The sequence below is a fragment of the Balaenoptera acutorostrata genome, chromosome 15 (genome assembly GCF_949987535.1).
Source record: "Balaenoptera acutorostrata chromosome 15, mBalAcu1.1, whole genome shotgun sequence".
Classification (NCBI taxonomy): Eukaryota; Metazoa; Chordata; class Mammalia; order Artiodactyla; family Balaenopteridae; genus Balaenoptera; species Balaenoptera acutorostrata.
In genome coordinates, this window is record NC_080078.1 from 56,490,020 (window position 1) to 56,506,167 (window position 16,148).

The 16,148-nt window shown below is 39.6% G+C and overlaps 1 protein-coding gene across 12 annotated transcripts in view; it reads right to left on the bottom strand.

The window, feature by feature from the left end:
* SHLD1 (shieldin complex subunit 1) overlaps positions 1 to 14,736 on the bottom strand; it is a 104,944-nt gene extending 90,208 nt beyond the window's left edge. For 6 of the 12 annotated variants that reach the window (XR_003624278.2, XM_007191713.2, XM_057529179.1 and 3 more), the window contains exons 1-3: positions 14,691 to 14,736; positions 6,339 to 6,599; positions 4,356 to 4,537 (exon numbers count right to left, since the gene is read on the bottom strand). Coding sequence is in view for 11 of the 12 variants with exons in the window: in XM_007191713.2 (XP_007191775.2) it covers positions 4,356 to 4,537; positions 6,339 to 6,391 (235 nt within the window). In the remaining variant the exon portion in view is untranslated. Of the gene's footprint in view, positions 1 to 2,671; positions 4,261 to 4,355; positions 4,538 to 6,241; positions 6,292 to 6,338; positions 6,600 to 14,690 lie in introns of those variants that run through there. The other 6 variants (XM_028168927.2, XM_057529181.1, XM_007191715.2 and 3 more) reach the window with 6 other exon arrangements.
* Positions 14,737 to 16,148: the final 1,412 nt, after the last annotated feature.

The following is a 16,148-nucleotide window of genomic DNA, read 5'->3' on the forward strand; positions in this document are numbered from 1 at the left end:
TGAAGAGCGGTCCCCGCACCGCGATGAAGAGTGGCCCCCGCTTGCCGCAACTGGAGAAAGCCCTCGCACGAACCGAAGACCCAACACAGCCAAAAATAAATAAATAAATAAATAAATAAATAAGAAAATCCTTTAAAAAAAAAAAAAAAAAAAAAAAGCTTCCAGGGTTTCTCACTTTAAAAAAAAAAAAAAAAAAAAAAAAAAAAAAAAAAGATAATAATAGAAATAAATAAAATTTTAAAAAAAGAAGAAGAAACTGCAGGAGGATAAGGAGCAGATGTGAGAAAAGCTAGTTATGAGATTAACAATAATCCAGAAGACAGATGTTACTGGCAGGGACCAGGGTGGTGGCAGTGGAGATGAAGGAGAGCTGACAGGATTTGCTGATGGACTGGATATGAGATTAAAGAGAAAGAAAGAAGTTGAGGATGACTCCCAGGTTTCTGCCTAAGTGAACAGAAGGATGGAAGCACTTTTTTGAGATGAGAAAGCCTCAAAGAACAGGTGTGTCTATGTATATATGAGAGGGTAGAGGAATAAGGAATTTGGTTTAGGATATGTCAAATTTAGGAAGTCTAATAGAAATCTAAATGATGATGTGAAATACATAGATAGTATAAATGTCAAGCCAGAGATCCAAACTAGAGAGAGAAATCTGGGACTGAGCGGGGTACTGAGAGCATTTAAGGCCCCGAGACTGGATAAGATCACTCAGGGAAGGGTGTGATGATAGAGAGGAGAGCTGAGGACTCAGCCCTGGGCTCTCCAACACTAAGGGGCTGGAGAGGAAGGAATCAGGCAAAGAAGATTGAGAACAAATAAGACAGAAAAGTAAGAAAAAAAAACCATAAGATGCTGCTTCCCAGAAAGCCCACTGAAGAAAGAATTCAAGAAGGAAAAAAGTCAATGCTGCTGACAGATCAAGAAGGAGAACGCTTGAGAAGTGACCACTGGATTTAACAATGTGGAGGTCACGACCTTGACAAGAGCTATTTCCATGGAGTGATGGAGATAGAAGCCAGGTTGGAGGGTTTTAGGAGGAACGGGGAGGAGACGAACTGGGGACAACAGGTGTAGATGACTCTTCTGAGGGTTTTCTGTAGAAGAGAACAGAGGAATGAGTCTGTAACTAGACAGGGATTTGAGGTCTAGGGTGGGCATTTTGTTAAGATGGAAGCTATTAAAGCATGTTTGTATGATCATGAGAATGACCAGTAGAGGTGGGATCAACGAGGCAGGAGATTACTAGAAGTGACGACCTTGAGTAGCTGAAAGCAGACAGGAAGAGAAGGACAGGCAGGGATGGGTCTCCCACGGAAACAGGAGGGAAGGAAGCTGATGGATGTGAAGTGTGTGTGCTCATTCTCTTTTGAGTGCTTCTGTTTTCTTGATTAAATAGGAAACCAAGATTATTAGCTGAGAGAGAGGTTGAAGGAGGTAATGGGGGTTTGCAAAGAGAGAAGAAGATACTACACAGTCATCCAAGAGTGCAGGAGGATGAACATGCCAGGAAAATAGTGTGTGATGGATGGGCAGCAAGGAGGCTCCACTTGAGGTAGGAGGTCATGAATTTAATGGATCTTGTCATGAGGATGTGGAGAAAAGGGAACCCTCATACACTGTTGATGGCAATGTAAATTGGTGCAGCCACTGTGGAAAACAGTATGGAGTTTACTCAGAAAACTAAAAGGAGAACTACCACGTGACTCAGAAATTCCACTCCTGGGTACCTATCTGAAAAAAACAAAATCACTAATTAAAAAAGATACATGCACCCTAATATTCATAGCAGCATTACTTACAATTACTAAGATATGGAAGCAACCTAAGTGTCCATCAACAGATGAATGGATAAAGAAGATGTGGTATACACACACACACACACACACACACACACACACGCACACATGCACAATGGAATACTGCCCAGCCATAAACAAGAATGAAATTTTGCCATTTGCAACAACATGGATGGACTTGGAGGGTATTATGCTAAGTTAAAGAAGTCAGACCACTTACATGTAGAATCTAAAAAATAAACTAGGGACTTCCCTGGTGGTCCAGTGGTTAAGAATCCGCCTTCCAATGCAGGAGATGCAGGTTCAATCCCTGGACGGGGAACTAAGACGCCACAAGGCAACTAAGCCCGCGTGCCACAACTACTGAGCTTGCGCACTTTAACTAGAGAGCCCGCATACCACAAACTACAGAGTCCACATGCTCTGGAGCCTGTGCACCACAACTAGAGAGAAGCTCACGCACCACAACTAGAGAGAAACCCACAGGCCGCAACTAGAGAGAAGCCCAAGTGCTGCAACGAAGAGCCCAAGCACTGCAACGAAGAGCCCAAGCGCTGCAGCGAAAGATCCCACATGCCTCAACGAAGATCCCGCGTGCTGCAACGAAGACCCAAGGCAGCCAAAAATTTTTAAAAATAAATAAAATAAAATAAAATTTTAAAAATAAATAAACAAATAAAACAAACTAGTGAGTATAACAAAAAAGAAACAGACTCACAGATATAGAGAACAAACTAGTGGTTACCAGTGGGGAGAAGGAAGGGAGGGGGGCAAGATGGCGTAGGGGATTAAGAGGTACAAACTATTATGTACAAAATAAATAAGCTACAAAGATATATTATACAACACAGGGAATATAGCCAATATTTTATAATAACTATAAATGGAGTATAACCTTTAAATATTGTGAATCACTATGTTGTACACGTGTAACATATAATATTGCACATAAATTATAGCTCAATTAAAAAAAAAAAAAATGAAGCCTGGTCAGCATGGTGGTGTGCTGAGGCGCCCAGGCGCTGAACTCATGAAGAGCTGGATTTCCAAAGCCCACCACATGCCAGGCATTACACCTCATACACTTTGACCCTCATTATGGCTGCCCCATGACAAGGTAGGCATTACTATCTCCATTTTACAAATGAAGGAACCAAGACATGGAGGCCAAGTGACTTGCCCTAGGCCAAACCACAGAAAGAAGCAGAACCAGAATTCAAACTAGACAGTCAAATGCAGCACCACCACTCCCCATGCCGTGCAAAACGGTTGTCTCAGGATTTGAGTGCTCCTTCCCATGTTTAGACCTTTATAAGGGCTTCCAAAAGAATCTTTTTTCATGAAATGTCTAGATTTTAAACAAATACTCCAATATAAATATTTCAATGGTCAACTCAATTCAAATTAATAACAGTTGCTTTCTTTGGGATGGAAAGTAATGTAGAGGCAGCAGGATGGGAAGGGGAAGAGGAAAGGTTAAATGAACTAAGATTCTGAGCCTAGAAAGAAAAAGGATAAGAAATGATCTAATTCTTGCTCTGGAACTAAATTAAACAGGAATCTGACTGGTCCTGATTACTATGTCCTGAAAATCAGAACAGAATCATCAGGGAGTTTAAAAGTATTTTTTTTTTCATAGAATCCTTAAAGATAATGACAGGTACACACACTACTTACTGCCAATGTTGAATTCATCTTCATTAAGGCCCACATTTTCTTAGTACCTGCGTGCTCTTTAAAAATATATATTTGGGTTTCTTAATATTAACAACAACAACAATAATAATAGCACCAGAATACTGTAATAGCAATTGACTGAGCGCCAATGTATGGCAAACACTATGATGTGTCCCTGCACTGTTCCCTGAGTTAAACCTACTCCATGAAGCAAGCATTTTGATCCCCATTTTGTAGATAGATGATTCTGGAACTCAGAGGCGTTAAGAAGTATGACCTGAGTCACACAACCAGTAAGTGGCAAAGCTTTGAATATGTGGACCTACAGGCCTGGATTAGGCAATAAACAGGGAGGAGATTGGCTTTACAACCAGAGATGGTCACTAACTATGTCAAAGAATTATCATTAAACTTAAAAAACAGACTTTTCGGCAATTCGGTCAGGGAAACTTACAGAAAAGTTGTTACCTAAATCCAGAGTATACTTCATAAGAGGAACACTAAGGTCCCTATGACACACAACAGGCCCACATGGCTATTTTCTGAAGTTTTAAAAGAACAAAACAAAAAAACAATTCTACCCTCTCCCTATTGAATCAAGTGCTCCCTGCCTCTAAATGCATTTGGATGGAGATCAGAAAGGGACTTAGACAAAAAGGCCTCCAGGAAACAGCTCTTTGTCCTGGTTCCACCAAGGAGGCTGTCCTTTGAAGTCTCTCCCAACAGTTTTGCTTAGATAAGATGTTTTTCTCCCCAGACAATGAATGATTCCTCAGAGATCTGCCTTTGGAAGACAGAGAAACAAACTATCACATATAGGTATATGTCAGGATTTTTTTGTTTGTTCAATGTTAGTTTGTTTTAGACTGTGCTTCTTACCTGGATCCATATCAGAAGAGCAAGGAATAGAAAGGGCTTCCTCAGAACTAAAAGCCTCACTGTTGGCCTCCTGGCTGGGTCTCTGCAACACGTAATCCCTTACGTCACAAGCTGATGGCAGGTCCAAAGCATTGCTCTCCTCTGATTGGCTTTCTGGAGTGGCTTCCTGAGTTGCCATAGTCCTGCCATGGCAAAAATAAAACAATTCAATAAAGAAGGCATTGTGTAAGAGGAGCCTCCATTACAGCCATGGCTTAAAGCACCTTAAAGACCAAACAACAGTAGAACCAAAATAATTTACTTTCCTGTTATTAACAGTCTTCCTTGTCTTCGCTTCACTTTCCTGTTATTAACTGTCTTCCTTGTCTTTGCTTTAGACCCAGTATTTGTTTACCATGTTTCTTCATCATGAGAAACAAATAACTCTCAGCACAGAAAGAAACCATGAATCATTTCAGCTGGAAAGTGAACTGCATGTCTGATAAGGATGAAATACTGTGCAGCACTATAATCCAAGGACTACACAAATATTTAATGAGATGGGAAACTGTCCATGATATAGTAAATGGAAAAAGATTTAAAAACTATAGGTAGGGTTTGATGCAGATTTTATAAAATATCGTGTGTGGGATGTGTGTGTATGAAATATACAGACCAATAGCTAGAAAAAAAAGTCTGGAAGGGTATATCCCAAATTAATTCCAGTGATAATTAACTCAGTGGTTAAATTTCTGGGTAGTGAAATTACAGATGATTTGCACCATCTTCTGTGGCCTTCAGACAACTGTTAACATGCCAGGCCCCAGGGATGCAAAGATGAATGTGATAGACATTTCCTTTGAGTTGCTCAGGTTGGGATGATCCAAACACAGAGACAGACAGTGCTAACACCATGATAAGATGAAGAGGTGCCCAGAGAGGGGCAGTAGGCTTTCTGGAGGAGGCTGTCCCCAAGTGTGGGGCAGGCCATGGCCAGGGGACAGTATGAACCCCAGAGGAACCAACTTGGGCAACCACAAGTGGCAAGAGGTGTTGAGAGTTTTGGACATTTCTTGTTAAAAATTAGGTGTCCCTTACCCCTCCTGGTTGATGTCTACTTGTGGGCTGGAGGGCTCTTTGCAGTACATCCAGCCCTGCCCACCTCTCTGTAAAATAATTATGGGTCTGGGGAGATCCTGGACCCTCTGCTACTCTCTGCCTCTTAAGTTGTCATCAGTAAATCTTACTATGGTCAACACCACACCCTGTGACTACCACAGGCCACCATGTACCATGCAGAGGAGACACATGGTCAGATCTGCAGATTTGGCAGCTGGACAGCAGGCAATCTCAGGAGCGACAGGAATTCAGACAACTGTTGTGGTCCCAGTGAGAGAGGAAGAGCATGTGAATGAGGGTAGGGCACTAGCAGCCAAGAGCAGGGGACAGACTAAGAAGATATTTAGGAACAGAAATAAGAGTCGAACTTAATAACTGAATGGATAAAAGGGCTAAAGAGGAACAAGAAGTCAACAAAGAGGGGTAGCTTCAGTGACAGGGTTGTGTTATCAACTAAGTGAGAGCAGACAGAAGGATAGGTTTGCGAGGAGGCAGTATTCCAAATTATGGGATATTATCCAGCTGTTAAAATGACAGTCAGAACTTGAAAGATCTATGTCTGAATGACAGAAGCAATTTCAGAATAACATGAACAGTATAATAATATGAGTAGTTAACATTTATTAAGTGCTTTTTGGTTGCCAGGCATTGTGCTATGAGCTTCATCTGCAACAGCCCTATGAAGCAGGTAATCTTATTATTACCCTCATTTACAGTCAGATAGTCAGCCCCAAACACAGGAGAAGTAGAGTAAATAGCCCAACGAAACCCGTCTAGAAAGTACCAACCTAGGATGAACCCAGCTCCAGAGCCTCCCAACTGCAGCCGAAACTACCACCTGATCAAGCAAAGATAGGAGGTATAAAAACAAATCAACAGAGAGACCTGGCGAGACCCCTCTCATTTGAGGACACCCAGTCACATGCTGTTGTGGACATTCGCTCAGGCAGACAGTGAGCCAAGACATCAGCTGATTGCTTCTGGAAGGAGTGAGGTGATCAAGATTCCCAAAGAAGCAAGAACATCCTGTCTTTGCACATTGCTATATTAGCCAACCAAGCCCGAAGTTTCAGCAAACACCTCTGCTGCAGGCATCTGTGGCTCCTCCTTCTGCCCTCATCTTACCAAACACTGCTCTGGAGGTTTCTGGAAGGGAACAAACAGGTTAATGAATGACAGCCACATATCCTGCTTGCCTACAAAGGTGCCTTGAAATCAGCCAGCAACAGAAGTCATTATTAATGACATGGAATAAAAGGAATCCTTTTTGAAAACAAATAGCACCTTGATGTGATATCTATCTTTTCTTTTATAATCACTTATATTAAATGTCAAATACATCCCAAACTGGTTATTTGAACAAAAAAAGAAAAAAACAATCTACTGAAAGGCAGAATCCTGTTTATTACAAAATAAGTACCTGGGCATGTAAAACATTATTTGGGACTCAATGAATTTGTACAGGAGAAATCAAATAATAGGGACAGATGAGACCCTTCTAATGATCTGAAACTACCTAGGCTGGCCAAGTAGAATGCAATGATTATCCTTTGCCCCAAAACTTTTGATATGTGGTTCAATTTCCTTCTCCAGAAGTGCTTATTTTCTTCTCTTAAAGGTGCTTTAATTATACAATCTAAATATTATTTTCCAGTATTTGGGAGTATAGGATGCCTTGTGACTGCAGGCAAAAGAAGTTTCTCAGTACATAAATACCTGCTTACCAAGAGAAAGCAGCCGATGCTCTACAGATTCTTACAAATCTACAAAAACAACTCAGTCAGGGTCCATGTATAAGAAGCAGTTTAATTTCATTTACTTTTTTCTTTTTCTTTTTTTTGGCCACACCATGTGGCTTGCGGGATCTTAGTTCCCCAACCAGGGACTGAACCCAGGCCATGGCAGTGAAGTGCCAAGTCCTAACCACTGGACTGCCAGGGAACCATGTACTTTTTTTTTGTTTGTTTCCAATTAAGGCTCTTTCCTCCCAATATTTTACATGAAAAATTTCAAACAAAGGATAGTGGAAAGAATTTAATACAATGACCATCCATATAGCTACTGCCTAGATTTCTTTATTCTTACTCAATTTACTTAAACACCAAAACAAAACCAAAAACAGTTCACCCATTTCTTCCACCACTCTCCCCCCCGCCACTTCTGACAACCACCAATCCGCTCTCCGTATCTATAAGCTTAATATAAAGTATTTGTATTTCTCTGACGCATTTCACTTATAATGCTCTCAGGGCCATTCATGTTGTTGCAAATAGCAAAATTTCATTCTTTTTAATGGCTGAATAATATTACATTGTACATATATATCACATCTTCCTTATTCACTCATTCATCAATGGACCCTTAGGTTGTTTTTGTATCTTGGCTATTATAAATAATGCTGCAATGAACATGGGGGTGCATATATCTTTTCTAATTAGTGTTCTTGTTTTCTTTGGATAAATACTCAAAATTGGAATTCCTGGATCATATGGTAGTTCTATTTTTAACTTTTTGAGGAACCTCCACACTTTTCTATAGTGGCACCAATTTACATTGCCATGAGGTTTCCATTTTCTCTACATCTATGCCAACACTTGTTATTTCTAGTCTCTATTTATTTATTTATTTATTGGCCACACCCTGTGGCCTGTGGGATCCTAGTTCCCTGACCAGGGATCGAACCTGCGCCGCTGCATTGGAAGCGCAGAGTCTTAACCACTGGACCACCAGTCTTTTTGATATTAGCCATTCTGACAGGTGTGAGGTGATATCTCATTGTGGTTCTGATTTGCATTTCCCTGATGATTAATGATGTAGAGCATCTTTTCATGTACCTGTTGGCCATCCATACTTCTTCTTGGGAAAAAGTGTCTATTCATATCTTCTACCCATTTTTTAATTGGAATGGTTGTTTTTTTGCTATTGAGTTGTATGGGTTCTTTATATATTTTAGATATTAGCCCCTTATTAGACATATGATTTGCAAATACTTTCTTCCATTCAGTAGGTTGCCTTTTCATTTGTTGATGGTTTCCTTTGCTGTGCAAAAGATTTTTAGTTTAATATAGTCCCACCTGTTTATTTTTGCTTTTGTTGCTTTTGGTTTTGGTGTCAGATTCAAAAAATCATCATCAAGACCTATGTCAAAGGGACTTACCCGGTGGCACAGTGGTTAAGAATCCACCTGCCAATACAGGGGACACAGGTTCGAGCCCTGGTCCGGGAAGATCCCACATGCCGCAGAGCAACTAAGCCCCATGTGCCACAACTACTGAGCCTGCGCTCTAGAGCCTGCGAGCCACAACTACTGAAGCCCCTGTGCCTAGAACCCGTGCTCCGCAACAAGAGAAGCCACCACAATGAGAAGCTGGCGCACCGCAATGAAGAGTAGCCCCCACTCACTGCAACTAGAGAAAGCCCGCAAGAAGCAACAAAGACCCAACGCAGCCATAAATAAATAAATAAATAATTTAAAAAAAAGACCTATGTCAAGGACTTTATCACCTCTATTTTCTTCTAGGATTTTTACAGTTTTAGGTCTCAACCTCAAGTCTTTAATCCATTTTGAGTTAATTTTTGTGTATGGTGGTCCAATTTCATTCCTTTGCATGTGCTGCCAATTTTCCTAGCACTATTTATTGAAGAGACTGTCCTTTCCCCATTGGACATTCTTGTCTCCTTTCTCATAAATTAATTGATATATGCATAGGTTTATTTCTGAGCTCTCTATTCTGGTCCACTGATTTATGTGTCTGTTTTTATGCCAATACCATACTGGTTTAATTATTATAGCTTTGTTATATAGTTTGAAATAAGGGCACATGATGCCTGCAGCTTTGTTCTTTCTCAAGATTGCTGTGGCTATTCGGAATCTTTCATAGTTCCAAAATTTTTGTATTTTTTTTGTTTATTACTGTGAAAAATATCATTGGGATTTTGATAGATATTGCATTGAATCTGTATATTGTTTGGGGTAGCATGGACATTGTAATATTAATTCTTCCAATCCATGAGCACAGAATATCTTTCCATTTATTTGTGTCTTCTTCAGTTTCTTTCATTAATGTCTTGTAGTTTTCACTGTACAGGTCTTTCACCTTCTTGGTTAAATTTATTCCTAGGTAAAAACAAAAAACTTTTAAAAAGAAAAAGAAAAAACTTATTCCTAGGTATTTTATTATTTTTGATGCAATTGTAAATGGGACTGTATTCTCAATTTCTCTCTCTGATAGTTCATTATGCAACCGATTTTTGTGTGTTGATTTTGTATCTTGCAACTTTGCTGAATTTGCTTATTAGTTCTAACAGTTTGTTGATGGAGTCTTTAGGGTTTTCCATATATAATATCATGTCATCTGCAAACAGTGACAGTTTTTCTTCCTTTCCAATATAGATGCCTTTTACTTCCTTTTCTTGCCTAACTGTTCTGGCTAGAACTTCCAGTACTATGTTAAATAGAAGTGGCAAAAGTGGCATCACTGTCTTGTTCCTAATCTTAGCTGTGGGCTTGTCACATATGGCCTTTTCCTAGATTTCATAATTAACATTTTACTATGATTTTCTTTATCAGATAACCAGCTATCCAACTCTCTATTCATCCATCAATTTACTTATTTTTATACATATTTCCATTTAAAAATTGATATAATGAAAGCTTCTGAGGGGATGTGTATGATATAATCAATTTGCATCTTCAAAGGTTCACTCTGTCAGCTGAGTGAAACACAAATGAGAGGAGTGTAAACGTGAAGCAAGGAACACAGCTAAGAAGCTCTGCAAAAATGTCCAGAGATGTGCAGGGGCTCTGGAGTTGGAGAGACTGCTCTCACTTTTTAGCTGTCACCTTGGGCAAGTCACTTAACCTCAATTTCCTCATCTATAAAAATGGCTTGATTACTATGCTTACCTCATAGGGTTGTCATAAGGATTATATAAAATTAATGCATGTAAAATACTTAGTACAGTCTCTGTGCTCATGATGGCTAGCTCAAATAAGTAAAATAGTAATAATTAAAAAGCAAATCACAGGCTCCTCTCTTCCCAGCCAACCACCAGCCCATTTGCCCCTCTACTTCCCATCTTATAGCCATCTTGCTTCTTTCATTCTTTTCCAGTAGATTCTATGGTTCACAGTCTTGTTAATACCCTGAACTTCCCTGCCCTGCCCATTCTGTCTTTTCATCACACTCCTTTGGCAAAATCCAGCCTAGACGACCTCAACTATCTCCCTATTTTCTGTGTGCTGGACATGAGAGTCATCAAACAGGTCAGGGCAGACTGGCTCACTCTAAGTGTCTGAGCACCCACCTGGAATGGGCTCTCTGGCTAAATGAATCCTGAGATGTTTATCTCATAACTTCCTCTCAACCCCCTCCTTGACTCTTTCATATTTTCTCCACGCTTCTTCAACTCAGACCCTCTCCATCACTCACACACCTTCCTCCTCTTTTCAGCATATCATCTCACTTCCTAATTGACAAGGGAAACAGAAGCCAGCAGAGAGGAACTTCTTCAGCTCTATCAACATAACAAAGGCTCCCACGTCTGCACACTGCTTTACCTCTCCGTAAAACAGGGAGCTGTCCCTTGTGTGGCAAAGGCCAACCACTCCACCTGGGCTTTAGATTCCACTCTCTGGACCTTTCCAGAAGCCTTCAGAGACGATAATCCCTTCTCTGGCTTCTGTTCCACTGGACCTTCACTTACGCTTTTCAACAGGCCCAAATCACTCCCATTTTCAATAAAACCTGTGTGTAAAAGAATAACCTTATTCTTTGGAAATACCACTCAAATATTTAGTGTTAGGGAGACATGATGTCTGCAGTGTATATATATACATACATATATACATATATATATGTATATATATATATGTATATATGTATATATATATATATATATATATATATATATATGAGAAAGAGAGAATGATAAAGTAAATGGGGCAAGTGTAGACAATTGATGAATCTGGAAAATGTTATTTGGGAGTTCCTTGTACTAGTTTTGCAATTTTTTGAAGGTATAAAATTATATCAATATGAAAATTGTCAAGAAAGAAAAGCAAAAAGAAAACCTTTGACACCTGCCTTCCTCACAGCCAATCTCCTCTCACTTCCACAGACTTCTCAAGAGTCTAGAATTGGCTCATTTTCTCATCTCTACCACCTCAGTCACTCCACCATAACTTCTAGAAATTCCTTCTTCTGACATTCTTTCTTTATTTTTCAGGAAGCCACTCACCCAGCTGACATCCCATTTCTGCCTGTTCCTTCCTGCCTGCTCTGTGGCTCATCTTCCATCTCCAACTGGACTTCCTCAAGGATTATCCCAAGGCTTTCTCCTCTTCTTTCCTCCTCTGAAACATTAATTACCACACAGAAACTTCTAGCCTAGTTCCCCCAACCTCTGACCCCACTGCTTTCTTTCCATCAGGTTTTCCAATAAGCCTTGCTTCTTCCCGCTGCACCTGTCCTTCCCTCTTGTGGATAACTATTCTAAAAAATGGAAGAGGGAACACATCCCAGTTTACTCAATGAGCCCACTGTTATCCTCACACCAAAACTAGACAGAGACATCACAAGAAAACTATAGACCAGTATTATGAATACAGACACAAAAATCCTTGACAGAATACTAGCAAAATGAACCGAGCAACATATAAAAAGGATTACACTCCCTGACCAAGCAGAACTTATCCCAGAAATGCAAAGTTGCTTTAACATCTGAAAATCAATCAATGTAATACACTATATTAGGATAAGGGACAGAAACCACAACAGATACACACACACACACAATCATCTGACAAAGTCAAATACCCATTCATGATCAAAACACTCAACAAACTCGGAATAGAAGGGAACTTCCTCAATCTGATAAAGGGCATTTTTGAAAAACCCATAGCTAGCATCGTACTTCATGGTGATAGACTGAATGCTTTCCCCTTAAGCTCAGGAACAATTTAATATTAACTGCTCTCATCAATTCTATACAACATTGTACTGGAGCTAAAACCTTTAGCTGCACAATTAGGCAAGAAAATGAAATAAAAGGCTTCCAGATTGGAAAGAGAGAGGTAAAACTATTTCCATTAGAAGACATGATCTTGTGTATAGAAAGTCCCAATGAATCCACTTTAAAAAAAGCTACTAGAATAATTAAAGTTAAACAAGGTTGCAGGATACAAGATCAATACAGAAAAATCATTTGTATTTATATACACTAGCAATAAACAACCTAAAAATGAAATTAAGAATATAATTTTGGACTTCCTTCGTGGCACAGTGGTTAAGAATCTGCCTGCCAATGCAGGGAACATGGGGTTCAAGCCCTGGTCTGGAAGATCCCACATGCCGCAGAGTAACTAAGCCCATGCACCACAACTACCGAGCTTGTGCTCTAGAGCCCGCAAGCCACAATTGCAGAGCTCACGTGCTGCAACTACTGAAGCCCACGTGCCTAGAGCCCATGCTCTGCAACGGGAAGGTACTGCAGTGAGAAGCCCGCGCACTGCAACGAAGAGTAGCCCTCGCTCGCTGCAACTAGAGAAAGCCCACGTGCAGCAATGAAGACCCAACACAGCCAAAATAAATAAAATAAATAAATATTTATTTATTAAATAAATAAATAAATATTATTAAATCTTTATTTATTTATTAAATAAAATAAATAAATTTTTTTAAAAAGAATGTAATTTCATTTACAATAGCATCAAAAAGAATAAAATACTTAAGTACACATAATGAAAATTATTAAATAAATAAATAAATATTATTAAATTTTTATTTATTTTATTTATTAAATAAAATAAATAAATTTTTTTAAAAAGAATGTAATTTCATTTACAATAGCATCAAAAAGAATAAAATACTTAAGTACACATAATGAAAAATATGTAAGTCATGTACACTGAGAACTATTTTAAAATGTTGAAAGAAACTAAAGCTCTAAATGAATGGAAAGACATCCTATGTTCATGGAATTGAACACTTACTATTTTAAAATGGCAATATTGCCCAAATTGATGTACGGATCAATACGGTTCTTACAAAATTTCAGTTGTTTTTTTTTTAATTTGCAGACATTGACAAAACTGTTTAAAAGTACATATGGAAATGCAAGGGGCCCATAAAGCCAAACCAATCTTGAAAACGAAGAACACAAATTTGGAGTACTCATACTTTCTGATTTCAAAACCAATTACAAGCTGCAGTAATCAAGACTGTGTAGTATTGGAATAAAAACAGTCAGTGGAATAAAATTGAGAGTCCAGAAGTAAAATCTTACAGTTATCAACTGAAGTTCCCCAGGATGCCAAGACAATTCCGCAGGGCAAGGACAGTCTTTTCAACGCTAAGACAGCTGGATATCCACATACAAAAAGGTAAAATGGCTCAAGTACTTTGGAAAACAGTTTAGCAGTTCCTCAAATGGTTAGAGTTACACTTGGATCAGGCAATCCCACTCGTAGGTATATGTGCTCAAGAGAAATAAAAACATGTGTCCACACAAACTGTACACAGATGTTCACAGCAGCTTTATTCATAAGAGCCAAAAAGTGGAAACAATCCAAATGTCCATCAACTGATGAATGGATGAACAAAATGTGGTATATGAATACAAGGAATATTTTTCTGCAATAAAGGAATTAAGTTCCGATACATGCTACAACAAGAACAAATTTTTAAAACATTATACTTAGTGAAAGAAGCTAGTCAAGAAAGACCACATACTGTATGCTGCTATTTATATCAAATATGCAAATTGACAAATCTATAGAGACAAAAAAGTAGACTAGCAATTGCCTAGGACTGGGAGGCCATAGGGTACAAGGTTTTTCTTCGAGATGATGAAAATATTCTAAAATTAGATTGTGGTGATGGATGCACAATTCTGGGGATATATGAAAAACCACTGAATTTTACACTTTAAATGGGAAATTTTTATAATATGTCAATTATGTCTCAAGAAAGTTGTTTTTAAAAAAAGAAGAACCTAAGCTCATTTAGACACACTGCACGCAAATTCTGGGGCTTCCCCAAGGCGTTCGCTGCAGAGGCCGCCCGTGGTGGGGGAGGAGGGGTTTGGGAGCAGGCCAGGGAAAGCAGCCGTAACTTCCCAATTAGGAGAACGGCCTCATGCCTTGCGGAGACCCCCTCCCTTCCCCCAATCCGATCCACTCGTGAGTCCGCAGAGAAAACTGGCCCAGAAGAGTCGCCAGGCCCCGATTACACTCACCGCCCCGCAACAGCAGCCGCCTCAAACCGGAAGCGGTGGCTCCGCGTTTGTTACCGGAAAAGCAGAGTTTGAAAGGAAGTCGCAGGAACCATCTTTGCTGAGGTCAGGAAAGAACAAGGGAAGGCAGTTACGGCCATCTTGACTGAGGGCATTGGCCCCGCCAACAATGCTTTCCACAAATGGCTAGTTTGGGCAATTTATAGAGGTTTATTGATAAATGTGCTTGGTGGACACTAAAGGGAACAGGAGAAATATTTTAAACGTTTAAAAACTTGAGCGTCTACATTTTAAAAAACATAAATAGTAGTGTGAAATTAACAAAGAGAATGTTAATATTTCAACATGTTGCATTCAGGTAGCTGTACACAACTGCCAGAACTGCAGGACCACGCGAAAGAGATGAGGGTTATTGTTCCATTTCATCATCTTCTTGAAAACGTCCTGTACACTCACAGCCTCCTGTAGATGCCTACATTGGGATAGAACCCCATAAATCAGGAGTCCTACACTAGCTGAGGTTTGGCCAACTACCTGCCAGATACTTTGAGCTTATAGCAAGTAAGCTGACTGATGTAGTGACCTTTTGAAGGCAAAAATTTTTTTTAATAAATTTATTTATTTGTTTATTTTTGGCTGCTTTGGGTCTTCGTTGCTGTACGTGGTCTTTCTCTGTAAGTTGCAGTGAGTGGGGGCTACTCTTTGTTGCGGTGTGCAGGCTTCTCACTGCGGTGGCTTCTCTTGTTGTGGAGCACGGGCTTTAGGAGTGCGGGCTTCAGTAGTTGTGGCGCACGGGCTTTGTTGCTCCACGGTATGTGGGCTCTTCCTGGACCAGGGCCTGTGTCCCCTGCATTGGCAGATGGATTCTTAACCACTGTGCCACCAGGGAAGTCTCTGAAGGCAAACTTAAAGATATAATTAGAGTAAAACTAATTGTGAACTTTCCTTCATATTTAGACTGACCTAACAAGGCAACTGTAAATTTTACTTTTGCTTCCAGCTTTGTGCTTTGATAATCAGTGTATAATTTTTTTTTTAATATTTACTTATTTATTTATTTGCTGCGCAGGGTCTTAGTTGCAGCATGTGGGATCTAGTTCCCTGACCAGGGATCAAACCCAGGTCCCCTGCGTTGGGAGTGCAGTGTCTTAGCCACTGGACCACCAGGGAAGTCTCAATCAGTGTATAATTTTGATTTCACTTTTTTCCATGTGTATCTCACAAAAACCACTCTTCCAAAGTAGCATGATAGATTGTGATTAGAGAAAGCCTGGAATGACACTAAGTTATTTTCCTGTCCGTTTTAGGAATGACAAACTCAAATATAATTGAATGAAATTAATTATCTGATTATGCAACCATTAAAACTGACTTTAAAAATAACAACTTGTTGGGGAACTAAGATCCCACATTCTGTGAGGTGAGGCCCCCCAAAAAAATTACGACTTGCTACAGGACTTT